At 48.0% G+C, this 13,639-nt stretch overlaps 2 protein-coding genes across 2 annotated transcripts in view; both read left to right on the forward strand.

The window, feature by feature from the left end:
* The window catches only part of OTUD7B (OTU deubiquitinase 7B), a 95,995-nt gene extending 89,874 nt beyond the window's left edge, over window positions 1-6,121 (forward strand). Inside the window, exon 12 of the mRNA XM_011973640.1 lies at window positions 1,362-6,121. Within this exon, the coding sequence (XP_011829030.1) occupies window positions 1,362-2,570 (1,209 nt within the window). The 3' untranslated portion in view covers window positions 2,571-6,121. The remainder of the gene's footprint in view (window positions 1-1,361) is intronic.
* Window positions 6,122-9,854: 3,733 nt separating this feature from the next.
* Window positions 9,855-13,639, forward strand: part of MTMR11 (myotubularin related protein 11) — an 8,641-nt gene continuing 4,856 nt past the window's right edge. Inside the window, exons 1-10 of the mRNA XM_011973641.1 lie at window positions 9,855-10,174; window positions 10,531-10,606; window positions 11,094-11,215; window positions 11,437-11,497; window positions 11,669-11,811; window positions 12,270-12,348; window positions 12,470-12,605; window positions 12,853-12,940; window positions 13,098-13,186; window positions 13,271-13,395. Of these exons, the coding sequence (XP_011829031.1) occupies window positions 10,109-10,174; window positions 10,531-10,606; window positions 11,094-11,215; window positions 11,437-11,497; window positions 11,669-11,811; window positions 12,270-12,348; window positions 12,470-12,605; window positions 12,853-12,940; window positions 13,098-13,186; window positions 13,271-13,395 (985 nt within the window). The 5' untranslated portion in view covers window positions 9,855-10,108. The remainder of the gene's footprint in view (window positions 10,175-10,530; window positions 10,607-11,093; window positions 11,216-11,436; window positions 11,498-11,668; window positions 11,812-12,269; window positions 12,349-12,469; window positions 12,606-12,852; window positions 12,941-13,097; window positions 13,187-13,270; window positions 13,396-13,639) is intronic.

Consider the following 13,639-nt stretch of genomic DNA (forward strand, 5'->3'; position numbering starts at 1 on the left):
ATGTTGGCCAGGCTGGTCTCGAACTCCTGACCTCAGGTGATCCACCCACCTTGGCCTCCCAAAGTTCTGGGATTACAGGCATGAGCCACCGCACCCGGCCCTTTCCTGCTTTTTTAAAACCGTTAGTCTCCTGTTTTCCACATCTCCTCTCCAGCCAGGCTCTGTTGTCTGATACTGAAACATATATATATTTTTTGAGATGGAGTCTTGCTCTTGTCGCCCAGGCTGGAGTGCAGTGACACGATCTCGGCTCACTGCAACCTCCACCTCCTGGGTTCAAGCGATTCTCCTGCCTCAGCCTCCCGAGTAGCTGAGATTACAGGTGCCCGCCATCATGCCCGGCTAATTTTTGTATTTTTTTCTTTGAGATGAAGTTTCGCTCTTGTTGCCCAGGCTGGAGTACAGTGGTGCGATCTCAGCTCACTGCAACTTCCGCCTCCTGGGTTCAAGCGATTCTCCAGTGTCAGCCTCCTGAGTAGCTGGGATTACAGACATGCACCACCATGTCCGGCTAATTTTGTATTTTTAGTGGAGACAGGGTTTCTCCATGTTGGCCAGGCTGGTCTGGAACTCCCGACCTTAGGTGATCCGCCCACCTCGGCCTCCGAAAGTGCTGGGATTACAGGCATGAGTCACCACGCCTGGCTTAACATATTCTTTAAGAAAGGTTTTCAGGACTCTTTGTTGAACTTGAGATGATCATTATTTTGTCCTAAGTCTTCTGTAGATAGACCTCTGTTTTGGGCACTAGGAGACGGAGTAGCTTAAAGAGCTCATAATTCAGTGGGCTCTGAGTTAGAACAGGAGCACAGGAGTAAGGGCAAATTGATGAACCCCAATGCGGAATGTATAAAAGTTGAGGGGATACAAAGTGGCTAGACTTGGTTAGTTTTGATTAGTCAAGACTTTCTTGAGATTAGTTTTGAGCAGAATTTGGCATAGAGAAATTTATAATGAAGAACATTCTAGTGCCTGGGCCTCTCACCCAGAAGCCACATATCATATGGTTGCTCGTTGTTCTAAATGAACAGAAAGGCTTCATTCTACTATCTCCTTATTACAGAAGGGAGTCAGATTGCAGTGGGGGAGAAAGCTGACTGACTGGAACCCAGGAAGGACAGTGCCATCCTAGGTGACCCTTCCCTCATCATGACAGCAGCCCTTCTCTGGAGCAAGGCAGTCACTAGGCAGTCACACAAAGGACGGAGTTCATAGGTGTCCACCCTTCTTCTACCTGGCTAATTTCTATAGCCATGACTGCAGGGAGCTCCCTTAGCCAGATGGATGGGCTAGAGTCCCTGGGGGATTCCCCCATCCCGGGCTGCTGGGATAACTGTCAACAGTGTTCTTGTCTCTTCCAGGCTCCTCTGGCCCAGCCTGAGTCCCCCACTGCCTCAGCTGGAGATGAGCCCCGGTCCACTCCTGAGTCTGGAGACTCAGACAAGGAGTCAGTTGGCAGCAGTTCCACCAGCAACGAGGGCGGCCGGCGGAAGGAGAAGTCAAAGCGAGATCGGGAGAAGGAAAAGAAGAGAGCAGATTCTGTAGCTAACAAACTGGGCAGCTTTGGCAAAACCTTGGGCAGCAAGCTCAAGAAGAACATGGGGGGCCTGATGCACAGCAAGGGGTCGAAGCCTGGAGGGGTGGGGACAGGGTCGGGGGGAAGCAGCGGCACTGAGACACTGGAGAAGAAGAAGAAAAATGCACTGAAGAGCTGGAAGGGTGGCAAGGAGGAGGCAGCTGGGGATGGGCCTGTGTCTGAGAAGCCCCCAGCTGAGTCTATTGGTAACGGAGGGAGCAAGTATAGCCAGGAGGTGATGCAGAGCCTGAGCATTCTGAGGACTGCCATGCAAGGGGAGGGGAAGTTTATTTTTGTTGGAACCCTGAAGATGGGTCATCGTCACCAGTATCAGGAGGAGATGATCCAGCGCTACCTTTCTGATGCTGAGGAGAGATTCCTGGCAGAACAGAAGCAGAAGGAGGCAGAGAGGAAGATCATGAATGGAGGAATAGGGGGTGGCCCTCCTCCAGCCAAAAAGCCAGAGCCAGATGCTAGGGAAGAGCAGCCGACCGGTCCCCCAGCAGAGTCCAAGGCAATGGCATTTTCTACTGGCTACCCTGGGGGCTTTACTATCCCTCGGCCTTCTGGGGGTGGAGTCCACTGCCAGGAACCCCGGAGGCAATTGGCAGGAGGTCCATGTGTCGGGGGCCTACCACCATATGCCACCTTCCCCAGACAGTGCCCTCCTGGGCGACCCTACCCCCATCAGGACAGCATCCCTTCTCTGGAGCCAGGCAGCCACTCTAAGGATGGAGTTCACAGGGGTACATTGTTACCACCCCCCTACCGAGTGGCCAATTCCTATAGCAATGGCTACAGAGAGCCCCCTGAGCCAGATGGATGGGCTGGAGGTCTCCGGGGGCTTCCCCCAACCCAGACCAAATGCAAACAACCGAACTGCAGCTTCTATGGACACCCTGAGACAAACAACTTCTGTTCCTGTTGTTACAGGGAAGAACTGAGGAGGAGGGAGCGGGAACCGGATGGGGAGCTCCTGGTGCACAGGTTCTGAACGGGTGGAACATTGAAGGGCAAGGAGGCTAAACAAAGTTAAGCTCAACTAATTGGCTCATCAAGAACACAGTCCCCATGTTGACGGGGCAAATGCAGTAATGTTTGTGGGAGCCTGCCTGGAAACTTTTAAGTGTGTGCGCACAGGCGTGCTGCCAGGCTGGCAAGAGCAGGTCGGGGCTGGATGGCGCCCCAGGGGCTGTACTATTCCCCTGCAGAGCTTGACTTGATGAGACTGAGGTACAAGGGGGAAAGATGGCGATTCTGTCTTACAACCTCCTGGGTCCCATCCAAGGACCTAAGAGAAAGTAGCAGGGGAAGGTTTGGTGTGTGGGGGTGGGAGGTGGGCAGAAGTCTTGGGGAGGAATGGGCAAAGGAGGTTCTCAGTCAATAAAAGAAAACCAAAGTTCTTTAGGTTGGGAAAAAGCACATGGTGGTGGAGTGAGAGGTGTGGAGGGGAAGTGGGAAATTGGACATATTTGCTATTGATTTGAATTAAGATAGAAATTAAGGTTGGATAAATTCTTCTCCTTGAAGGATCTGGAAAGACAAGGCAGTAATGTGTCCTCATGGGTGCCTGTTAGGAGGTGGGGGTAGTTTAAATCCGTTTGTTTAGATGGGAAAGGGAGGAACTTAAAGGGAAATCGTTTTCCTCTTAAGCTTTATTTCCTTCCAAGCAGTCATCTGTCACCTGTTACAGTTTGAGAAGAGTTGAAAAGAGATTGCTGATTACCCCCTATCTTTTCCTCATCTAAGTCTTTAATTGTATTTGTTTAAGTTCCCAGTGGGAAAGGGAAGAGCGTGGTGAGAATAGCAGTCGTGCGTGTTGCATTTTCTCCAGGTGAATTGGGACAGAACTGATCTATTTTTTAACCACGGCAATAACCATACATTGGGGTTTGAGCGCACCTTGGGAGGGGTGGGAGGACAGACATTTTAGCCAGACTATTTCAAACAAAACCAAAAACCTAAGTAGAGCACTACAATCCTTTATGGCTGCTGCATTTCTGTAGAAAGCAACTTATTTTATTGACTTTTTTTTTAAGGAAAAGACCCCAGCAAGCAAAAACATTTAAGAAATGATTTTTTTCCTCCTACTTAAGTGGTTCTTTCTCCCTTTGCTCTACTTTTGGAGAATGAACTTAACATCCCGGCTTCTTTTGTTAAGCCATAGCTGACCTTAATCTGTGGTTAGTTTATTAAAATAATTAAAAATACTTTATAAGAAGAGATATTTTTGATATTAGGACTGATGTTGAAATATATAGGGGCAATTTATAAAAAGGTAGTTAGAGAAATATATTTTAGTGAACTATAACCACAGAGCACAGATGACTCCCAATGAGCTGATCTGTCTTTAGATTTCTCCCTTTCCCTGACCCATCCCTGTTCTCTAGGGGCTGGGAGTGGAGATGTGGACACAGGAGGGGGAGCTCCTTCACATTTTGCACAAAGCACAAGTCTAAACAGCCTATGCTCTGGCCAGAGCCATTTCTAAGAGCTTTAAACCAGAAGACCTATCCTGGGCCAATTTTCCTTTTTCTTTATATTATTTTCCGGGAAAAAAAAGTCAACTATGCAATTGTATACACTCCCGGGTGGATGTGAAGAAGGAGAATAAGTGTACTTATGTGTCCAGAGTATTAACTGGGGCTGTTTTTCTGTGTTTGGATTTCTCTTTTGAGGTATGTACTCATAACCTATCCCATGGGACGTAATCCCCACATTTGATCTAAAGCAGTTGTGCATACATGCATGCGCATGTGTGCGTACATATATGTGTGTGTGTTTTCCTCCTCGGTAGCCAGTCAAGATTGTCCTCATTGGAAATGCTCACGGTTTAGAAAGGTTATTTTCTCCTCAACAAACTCAGAAATCACCTATTTTCCAAATCTGATTTAATAATTTCCTATGACTATTAATTCTTAGGGTTTTTTCTTTGAAAATAGATTTGTTTTAAGGAAGCAGTGAGATTCCAAAGGAAGGGATGTGTATATGTCTAAGCAGGTCTGGAACCTGGTATGAGATGAGCACTCCCCTAAGGTGCAAAATTTAAGGGTTACTATAAAACTAATTAATCAAGATACTTTTAAAAATGCAGTATTTAAAAAATTAGTGCAAAAAATTTATGTTGAGTAAAATAGTGAAATCTTACAGGATCTGACAGGACTGAGATTAGGAGGAGGGAAGTGGGACTGAATTGAGTAAGTATAGGGATGAATCATTTTAATTTAAATTTTAATACATTGTCCATCATAGATTTTTTTACATTAATTGTGATTTTTAAAAAATGCTGCATTAAAATAGCATTTATCTTGGTTATTGGGTTTTTGGGCACTCGTTAAATTTTGTGTCCAAGGTGAGTGCTTTACTCACCTCACCCTAGCTACGTCCCTGTTTCTGTGATTTGAACAACACTAGTGAGAACACCACGGTGTGCGCCTCCACCCCCATCACACACCAAACAACAACAGGTGGCTCAGACACCCTGAATTTGCACAGCTCACCTAGCTTTCCTAATGTAGGCCTTCATGTCATAGGATGCTGGCCTGGACCAATAGGAATGAAAACAGACCAGGGGTTTTCCCAGAGAATAAAGCCGGAAAAGTTTGATTCTCCACTGGACTGCTGTGTTTGGATTTGATCTGTTGTTAGATTCTAGTTAATACTTTTGTTTTTAACAACTGAGGACAAATGAACAAAAAACCTTGTATCATGTTTGTTTTTATTTATAAGTTAGCCAATCCCAATTCCTTTTGCCTTATTTTCAAATAAAAAAAGATGGAAATTTTGAGGGGTGGTGTGGGGTGAATATGGTAAAATGGGGCTTTAGGCCTTATAGCTTTTTATTAAGAAATAAATTATTTTTTTTATTTGGGAAGGTAACTATTTATTGAGGCATTGAAAAACCTCTCCATTCTAAGGATGAGAGACCCTGAGACAATGGATATTTTTTATAGGAGATAGTGAAGTTTGTTTTGCTTCATTCTTTTGGGGAGGGACTTGGTGGGATGGGGGGAGGTGAAGGAATAATGCCTGGGAAATTAATATAGATTCAGCTTGGTTTGTGGTATTTTGGGAGGATGAGGAATAGAAGAGGCAAGCCCATGTCGTTACTGGGTTAGAGAGAAGGAAAGAAGGGACATATGGCCTGCACTGGAAATGGGCAGAAAAATTGCTTAGTTAAGGAGGGGTGTGTGAGTGAAGGGGGAAGGTAGACCCTTTAACCCCAAGTGAGGGATGATATATCTCTCAGGCTTACATTTAAGTGCACTTAGTTCCTTTAATCCAGGGCAACTGGGGTACCTACTGAAGTTTTTAATGGAGAGGGGAGATTTTCAGGGTTCTTGTTTTTCCCTTTTTGATGTTAGACAGTGCTACTCCCTCCCTGCTATGCTCTCTGCCCCATCTCCAGTGGAGTAAGTATTACTGTAGGTTAGGCTTCTGCATCTTCCTTAACCTATGCTGCATTTATTGAAAGTTACAAGATTTAACCAGAAGTCTTTCCTCCATACTGGTTTTTATCAACAAAATAAAAAGATTATATCCAAAGATTTTTTTAAAGATTCAGTCTTTTTAAGGAGTGGGGATGGTGTTAAACTCAGTGCTGTAGAGGGCCATGGAAGGGAAGTACCTTGCATCTATTAGCTCAGCTTTTTTTTTTTTTTTTTTTTTCTATCAAGCAAAACTGAGGCCCACAGACAAACAAGAATTAGCAGTGACTTCATGTTGTATATCTGCAGGGGGATACTGAGCCCAAAAGAAGGAGACTGGTTTTGAATGTGTTCTGAGAACCTAGCTTTTGCCATTCTTACTCCTTTTAGCCACGTGTCCAAGGTTCCAGTCACTTTTTTTTTTTTTTTCCCTCAGTAAAGAGTATTTCTGAGATGATTGTCTCTGAATTACTCAGACACCTCTGGACTCTGAGTCTTCTTTCTTTTTTCTTTTCTTTTTTTTTTTTTTGAGACAGAGTCTCCCTCAGCTGCCTAGGCTGGAGTGCAGTGGTGCGATCTCGGCTCACTCCAACCACCGTCTCCTGGGTTCAAGCGATTCTCCCATCTCAGCCTCCCAAGTAGCTGGGATTACAGGCACCCGCAATCATGCACAGCTAATTTTTGTATTTTAGTAGAGACGGGGTTTCACCATATTGACTAGGCTGGTCTTGAACTCCTGACTTCAGGTGATCCGCCAGCCTTGGCCTCCCAAAGTGCTGGGATTACAGGCATGAGCCACCGTGCCCGGCCTCTGTGTCTTCCTTCTCCAATGAGTCAGTGCCCCAGACATACAGCCACAGGTGAGAAGACAGAATTAGAAGCCCCTTCCCGGCCTGGAATCACCTGCACTCCAGATTTTTCTAATTTCCTTCTTTCCCTCCAGGTCTTTCAACTATAGATTTGGATGAGTCATGCAGGCATTCTGTCTTTTTTACTTTGCAGACACCCTGTCTGCAAATCACAGGGTATTTTGCCCCCATATGTTGGTTGGGTAACAAAATATTACGATGTCCCCATGTAGACCTTCTCCGTGCCACCTCCTGCATTGGCCAAGTGGGTAAGGGGCAGTAGAAAAGAGCAACAGAAGCTGGCTGGTAGCAGTTAAGAGGAATGGGGGTGGGAAGGACCTTGGCCTCTTTCTGTGCTTATAACTGGATCTGTGACTCATCTTGTGAGTCACTCAGCTCCACCTCCCTCCTCCGGCTGCCCCTCCCAGCAGCCTTTACTCCTGGCACAAACCTGCAGCCAGACCAGGATTCTGAAAATGGAAAAATCTGACATAGCCCCTTGCCTCTCCACCCTGGTCTTCATCTAGTACTTCTGCTGGGGGTGTGTGGGATGGGGAGAGGCAGCCTTAACCCTCAGCTCCTGCCCACTCCATTCCTGGTTAAGTATTGATCCAAATCTCCCAATTTTTTTCTCCTAATTTCCCCCGACCCCTCACCTTTTTTTTTTTTTTTTTTTTTTTTTGAGACAGAGTTTCGATCTTGTCGCCCAGGATGGAGTGCAATGGCGCGATCCCGGCTCACTGCAACCTTTGTCTCCTGGGTTCAAGCGATTCTCCTGCCTCCTCAGCCTCCCAAGTAGCTGGGATTACAGGCACCCACCACCACGCCTGGCTAATGTTTTTTTTCTTTTTCTTTTTTCTTTTTTTTTGAGACGGAGTCTCACTCTGTCGCCCAGGCTGGAGTGCAGTGGCAAGATCTCAGCTCACTGCAAGCTCCGCCTCCCGGGTTCACGTCATTCTCCTGCCTCAGCCTCCCGAGTAGCTGGGACTACAGGCGCCCGCCACCTCGCCTGGCTAGTTTTTTGTATTTTTTTAGTAGAGACGGGGTTTACCCCGTGTTAGCCAGGATGGTCTCGATCTCCTGACCTCGTGATCCGCCCGTCTCGGCCTCCCAAAGTGCTGGGATTACAGGCATGAGCCACCGCGCCCGGCCTTTTTTTTTTTTCTTTTTTCTTTTTTTTTAAGTAGAGTCGGAATTCACCATGTTGGCCAGGCTGGTCTCGAATTCCTGACCTCAGGTGATCCACCCACCTCAGCCTTCCAAAGTGCTAGGATTACAGGCATGAGCCACCGCCCCCACACTCCCTTGCCCGATATTTTTTCCTCCGTGTTCCTCCACTGTCTCCACACCTCAAAGTGCTAAATAATAGAATGAGGCTGTTGAATAAAGGATGGTGGTGAGAAGGAAAGTGGATAATGGGATTTAAAAGTTAGGTACACACCTCTTCCTATGCTTTTTTTTTTGAGATGGAGTATTGCTCTGTTGCCCAGGCTGGAGTGTAGTCATGAGATCTTGGCTCATTGCAACCTCTGCTTCCTGGGTTCAAGCGATTCTCCTGCCTCAGCCTCCCAAGTAGCTGGGATTATAGGTGTGAGCCACCACACCTGGCTAATTTTTGTGTTTTCAGTAGAGATGGGGTTTCACCATGTTGGCCAGGTGGTCCTGAACTCCTGACCTCAAGTGATCCGCCTGCCTTGGCTTTCTAAAGTGCTTGGGATTACAGGTGTGAGCCACTGCGCCCAGCCCCTATTTTCTTTTTACAACAGACTTTGGGAAGTATTTTCTTCCCCCAAGAGGTTGAGGCCCATGGAATGCATTAGGGGGAGGTGGGGTGGTGATGCTCTGTAGCCTTTAGGACTTCTAGAATCAGGCTTCTGGGCCACCTTCCTAGCAGGTGTATACCTCTTTGTTGCAGACTGACTTCCTGTCTCACAATATCTTCACTATTTCCACAGTTGCAGCCAAGACAGGAAACTGAAAGCTGAGGCCAGAAGGGTGGTGTACTGGGGGAGGGAAAAATTGAATGTCACTTTGGAAAACTGGTGCCCCCACCTAAGGATTGCTGCCTCTGTAGATTCAAAAGCAATAAAACAGCAGCTCATTAACTCTTATTTTGTATTTTTTTTCTGTCTTTTTCATGTCTAAATAAAGATTTTTGCTTTGCTGTCCCGAAGTCCCCCTCCTTTAAAGGAGCTGCAGCTCCTTGACTTCTCTCCTTGTTCCCAGCTTTTCTTACCCATCTTTGCTTCTTGGGTTGCAGATGGGAGGGACGGGGGATGGACTGTTGAGCTGAAGAGAGGTTTCCAGCCCTCACCTGTGAAAGCCCTGAACATGAATCATTCATTTGGAGATCTGGTGTCTGGGTTGGAGGGGTGGAGTCACATACGGGAATGGGCACCAATTGGTTGTGTATCTACGTGATGGGCAAGATTAACTGGTAAGATCTTTTTGTCCCACCCGCATCCACAAGACTTGCACACAAGCATACTTGTACTTGTGCCTGCATCTTGGACACATTTCCATCTCTTTTTATACTTCTCCACTGCACTCTTCACATGATGTCTGTGTCATGCCCTCTAGAGAAAGACATGCAAAACCACTTTAACCAGTTTCCCTGCTTCCCCACCTAATTCCCCCCAGGTCTAATTTTCATTTTCTTCTGGAAGAGGGGACAAGGAGGCTTGAACCACTTTCACATTCCTACCCCTCTCCCTGCCCCAAACCCCTTTGAGAAGACAAAAGAACTGAGCTTCCAAGGGAAGTCATCACTGAGACACTCCAGAGAGGTAGCCCAAATGATTCCAGCTGCATAATCAATAGAGCTGCTCCCTTCAAACAGTCCCCAGTACTCATGAACAGGAAGAGAACAGGGCCTGGGATTGGGGTAAAGAAGAGAGTCGATATTTTTCTTTCAGTCCCCATTTCTCCCCAACCCGTCCGTCTCAGATTCCACCGTTTCCTCTCCACTTTTCCAGAATTGTGTGTATTCTCCTTTAAGGGGCTGGGCATCTCTCCCGCCCTCTCCAGAGTCGACTGAAGTTTCCGAGGAGACTTCTCAGGCTGGGCTGGACACACCTTTCCAAGGACCCCCACACTCTGCTCTGTGCACCTCAAATGCTCCTTTCCCTTGTGTCCAACCCCCTACCCCTCTCCCTAACTGCCCTCTTCTCAAGAAGACTCAGCCTCTCCCTGAGGTGGGTGAGCATCCTTGAGGTTTCCCACCCTTAACTGCTCCGTCCCCGGATGGAGCCAGAGAAATGTGGTGGGGGGGCCGGGGCCAGAGTTTCAACATTGCCCCCCAGAAGGAGGAGCCAGAGATGGGGGTAAGGAGAAGGAATTTGGCGGGGGGGTGTCGGCAAGAGGGTGAGAATGGGGATGAGGTGGAGATAAAAGGGGGAAGCAAAGGTTCTAGAGGAGGAGGAGGGTGTGTCTGTCCTATCAGCTTCTGCTGATGGAGCCTGGTCTGTCTTTTTCATAGTCTCAATTTCGTTGTCTCATTATCCATTAACCAGCTCCTCCCTTTACTGTCTGCCAGCCCTGGTAGGTCTGGAGCTCCCCACAGACACTGATCTCAGTTCCCCCCGAGAGTGTGAGTGTAGGCCTCTAAAGGCAGCTACCTTTGGGGAGTTGGGGAGCCTAGGGGTTAACTCTAGACCCCCCTCAACTCTCTGGACCAAAGTCTGTCCAGGAAAGCAGGATGCCGGAGCCCAGGAGTCATCAGCCTAGCAGTTGCCTGGCCTCCAGATGCCTCCCAGGTAATAATGCCCTAGCACTCTCCAAAGACTCTTCCAAATTTCATCCTATACCAATCTCGTTTCATGCCCTCACCAAAGATACCCCTGTGTTCCTCTCCTGGCTCAAAGTACTTCTGCCTGAGGCTCACTGTCCTCCCCAACGGCCTCTAGAGCTGGCTGAGAGCTGGACCTTGACATTCCTTCTGTTTCCTTGACCCTGTTACCCCTTTTCAAATTTACTTATTCAATACATAGTTAGTGCCTGCTATGTGCCAGGCCCTGTTCTAGGCTCTGTTCTAGTTACAGAAATTTAAATATATATATATACACACACACACACACACACACACACACACATCTTTCCTCCTCATAAGCTTACATTGTAGTGGGCTTTGGGGAGGATTTTAATCTTCCCTATTTAGATCTCCCTTTCTCAGAGGGGTGGGTGTATCCAAGTGTGGGCAACACTGGGAATAGTCATAACGGGGCTTCCCTTCTTCCCCTTTAGGGGAGCAGATCCTAGCATGGGCCCCAGGGGTGAGGAAGGGGCTGGAACCCGAATTGTCTGGAACCCTGATCTGTACCAACTTTAGGGTCACCTTCCAGCCCTGTGGATGGCAGCAGAATGAGGTGAGATGGTTGGGGCAACAAAAATGACAGCTAGTGGGAAATGGGTAGGGGAGTCTAGCAGGATTTAGACAAACATTATGGGTTAAGGGCTGTCTTTTGAATGTGTCATTGATAATCAGTGGGAACTCTCTCTAGGGTAGTTACACCCTAGGGGTTGGGGCTGCCAGAGTAGGAAAATGAGGGCCATTTCAGATGTCTACCCAGTCACATGCTTCCTCTAGGACACTCCCTTAAGCAGTGAATATGATTTTGCCCTGGTCAACATTGGGCGATTAGAGGCTGGTAAGTTGGGGGGGTTTGATGAAGGGGTTCACTGGGGGTGTTGGAACTCCCTCCTCCTCATCCTCCCTATATTCTCAGAAAACAGCAGGGATGGAGTGGGATGGGCTGGAAGAGTCCCTTCTGGAGGGACCCTGATCCATGGTTACACTGCTCTGTACCTCTTCACTTCAGTGAGCGGCTTGTCCCGAGTCCAGCTCCTCCGTCCAGGGTCCCTGCTTAAATTTATCCCTGAGGAGATTATGATTCATGGCCGAGACTTCCGGCTACTCAGAGTTGGTTTTGAGGCTGGAGGCCTAGAGCCTCAGGCTTTTCAGGTAAGAGGCCCCTAACCTGAGGCTTCCTCCTCATCTCAGAACCTTGGGATCCTCTCACTGACAATTTCCAAGATTCCTCCAGTCCCTGGGATCCTCTCATCATTCCCCCTGCTTCTCTCAAGGAAAGGCTAAAAGGCTGGGATAAATGATTGTGTGATGAGAGTAAAGAGCCTGCGCTCTAGCCTTACTCTATTAATTACCAGCAGTGTGACTCTGGGCGAGTTTCCTCCTCTGAAAAACCAGGATTCCTCCCAGAATCATCATTCTAGGATTCTGTGGTTCCAGATTTGTTCTCCCGACCCCAGTCCCCATGACCTGAGGAAGCCCCCTTCTCTAGGGACTTTCTTCACTGTTCTTCTTTATTATTGGCAAAGAGAGTGGAGCAACACATGTGCTCCATTTCCTTCTTTTCACTTACTCAGCCTAAGCCAAAGGATGGAATGTCCTCTCCTCCACAGGTGACCATGGCCATTGTCCAAGCCAGAGCTCAGAGCAATCCAGCCCAACAGTATTCGGGGATAACCCTGAGCAAGGCTGGTGAGTGAGAGTACTTTAGGGTAAGGAAGAATCTGAAAAAGCAGAGGATGGCTGACGACAAAGAGCCGAGAAGCTGTCTCCGATTTTCTCCTTCCTCCTCTATGTCTCACTCCTGTTCTAGGCCAGGCTTCTGGCTCCAGAAAACCACCAGTTCCTCTCATGGAGACAGCGGAAGACTGGGAGACTGAGCGGAAGAAGCAGGCAGCCAGAGGCTGGAGAGTCAGCACGGTCAACGAGAGGTTCGACGTAGCCACCAGGTGATGCCCCAGTGCACCCCAACCCTGCTGCTCTCTCAATCTTCCCTTAGTTCCTTGATCCTCTAAAGCTAGGACTTCCCACAAACTCCAGCCTCCTAGACACCCACAAAGCTATTTCTCTTACCTCCTAGATCCCTAAACCTGAAATCCCTTGGAATGGTCCCTCTGAAGCAGCTTCCTTGTAATAACAGCTTTACGTTGTAATGAAGTCACTGAGTCAAACTGTAATACCACTCTCATTTCACAGCCTCCCCCGTTACTTCTGGGTCCCTAACCGAATTCTGGACAGTGAGGTCAGGAGAGCATTTGGCCACTTTCATCAGGGCCGTGGACCGGTCAGTGTGAGGGTTAGGGTAATGGCTGTGGATTAGAGGGTCATGGGAGGCCAGGGACAATGTGGAGGGAGGAACCTCTGTGAGGTCTGTGTGGGGGCAAGGGTAGCGTGGAGCTAGGTGTTTCTCCCACAATGACCCTCTTCTGTCCCATGTGAAGCGCTTGTCCTGGCATCACCCTGGGGGCAGTGATCTTCTCCGCTGTGGAGGCTTCTATACAGCCAGTGACCCTAACAAGGAGGATATCAGGTGAGGGAGGCTTGATGAGAAGAATCAAGGGTTAGGTGCTCAGGGCAGACTCCTTCTCTTATTTCCTGACTCCCTCCCCTCCAGAGCAGTGGAGTCGATGCTCCAGGCTGGGCATTCAGATGTTGTCCTGGTAGACACTATGGATGAGCTGCCCAGCCTTGCAGATGTCCAACTTGCCCACCTGAGGCTGAGGGCCCTCTGCCTGCCTGGTGAGAATAACCTTTGACCCCTCACCCTCACCCCTAGGTCTGCTGAGCCTAACCTGGTTTACCCTTTGCTTGCTGTAGATGAATAGCTCTTTAGTCCAATAAGCCTGTTTTGTTTTCTTTTGTTTTCTTTTCTTTTCTTTTCTTTTCTTTTCTTTTCTTTTTTTTTCTTGAGACGGAGTCTTGGCTGGGCATGGTGGCTCACGCCTGTAATCTCAGCACTATGGGAGGCCGAGGCAGGTGGATC

This window comes from Mandrillus leucophaeus, unplaced genomic scaffold (genome assembly GCF_000951045.1).
Source record: "Mandrillus leucophaeus isolate KB7577 unplaced genomic scaffold, Mleu.le_1.0 Scaffold139, whole genome shotgun sequence".
Classification (NCBI taxonomy): domain Eukaryota; kingdom Metazoa; phylum Chordata; class Mammalia; order Primates; family Cercopithecidae; genus Mandrillus; species Mandrillus leucophaeus.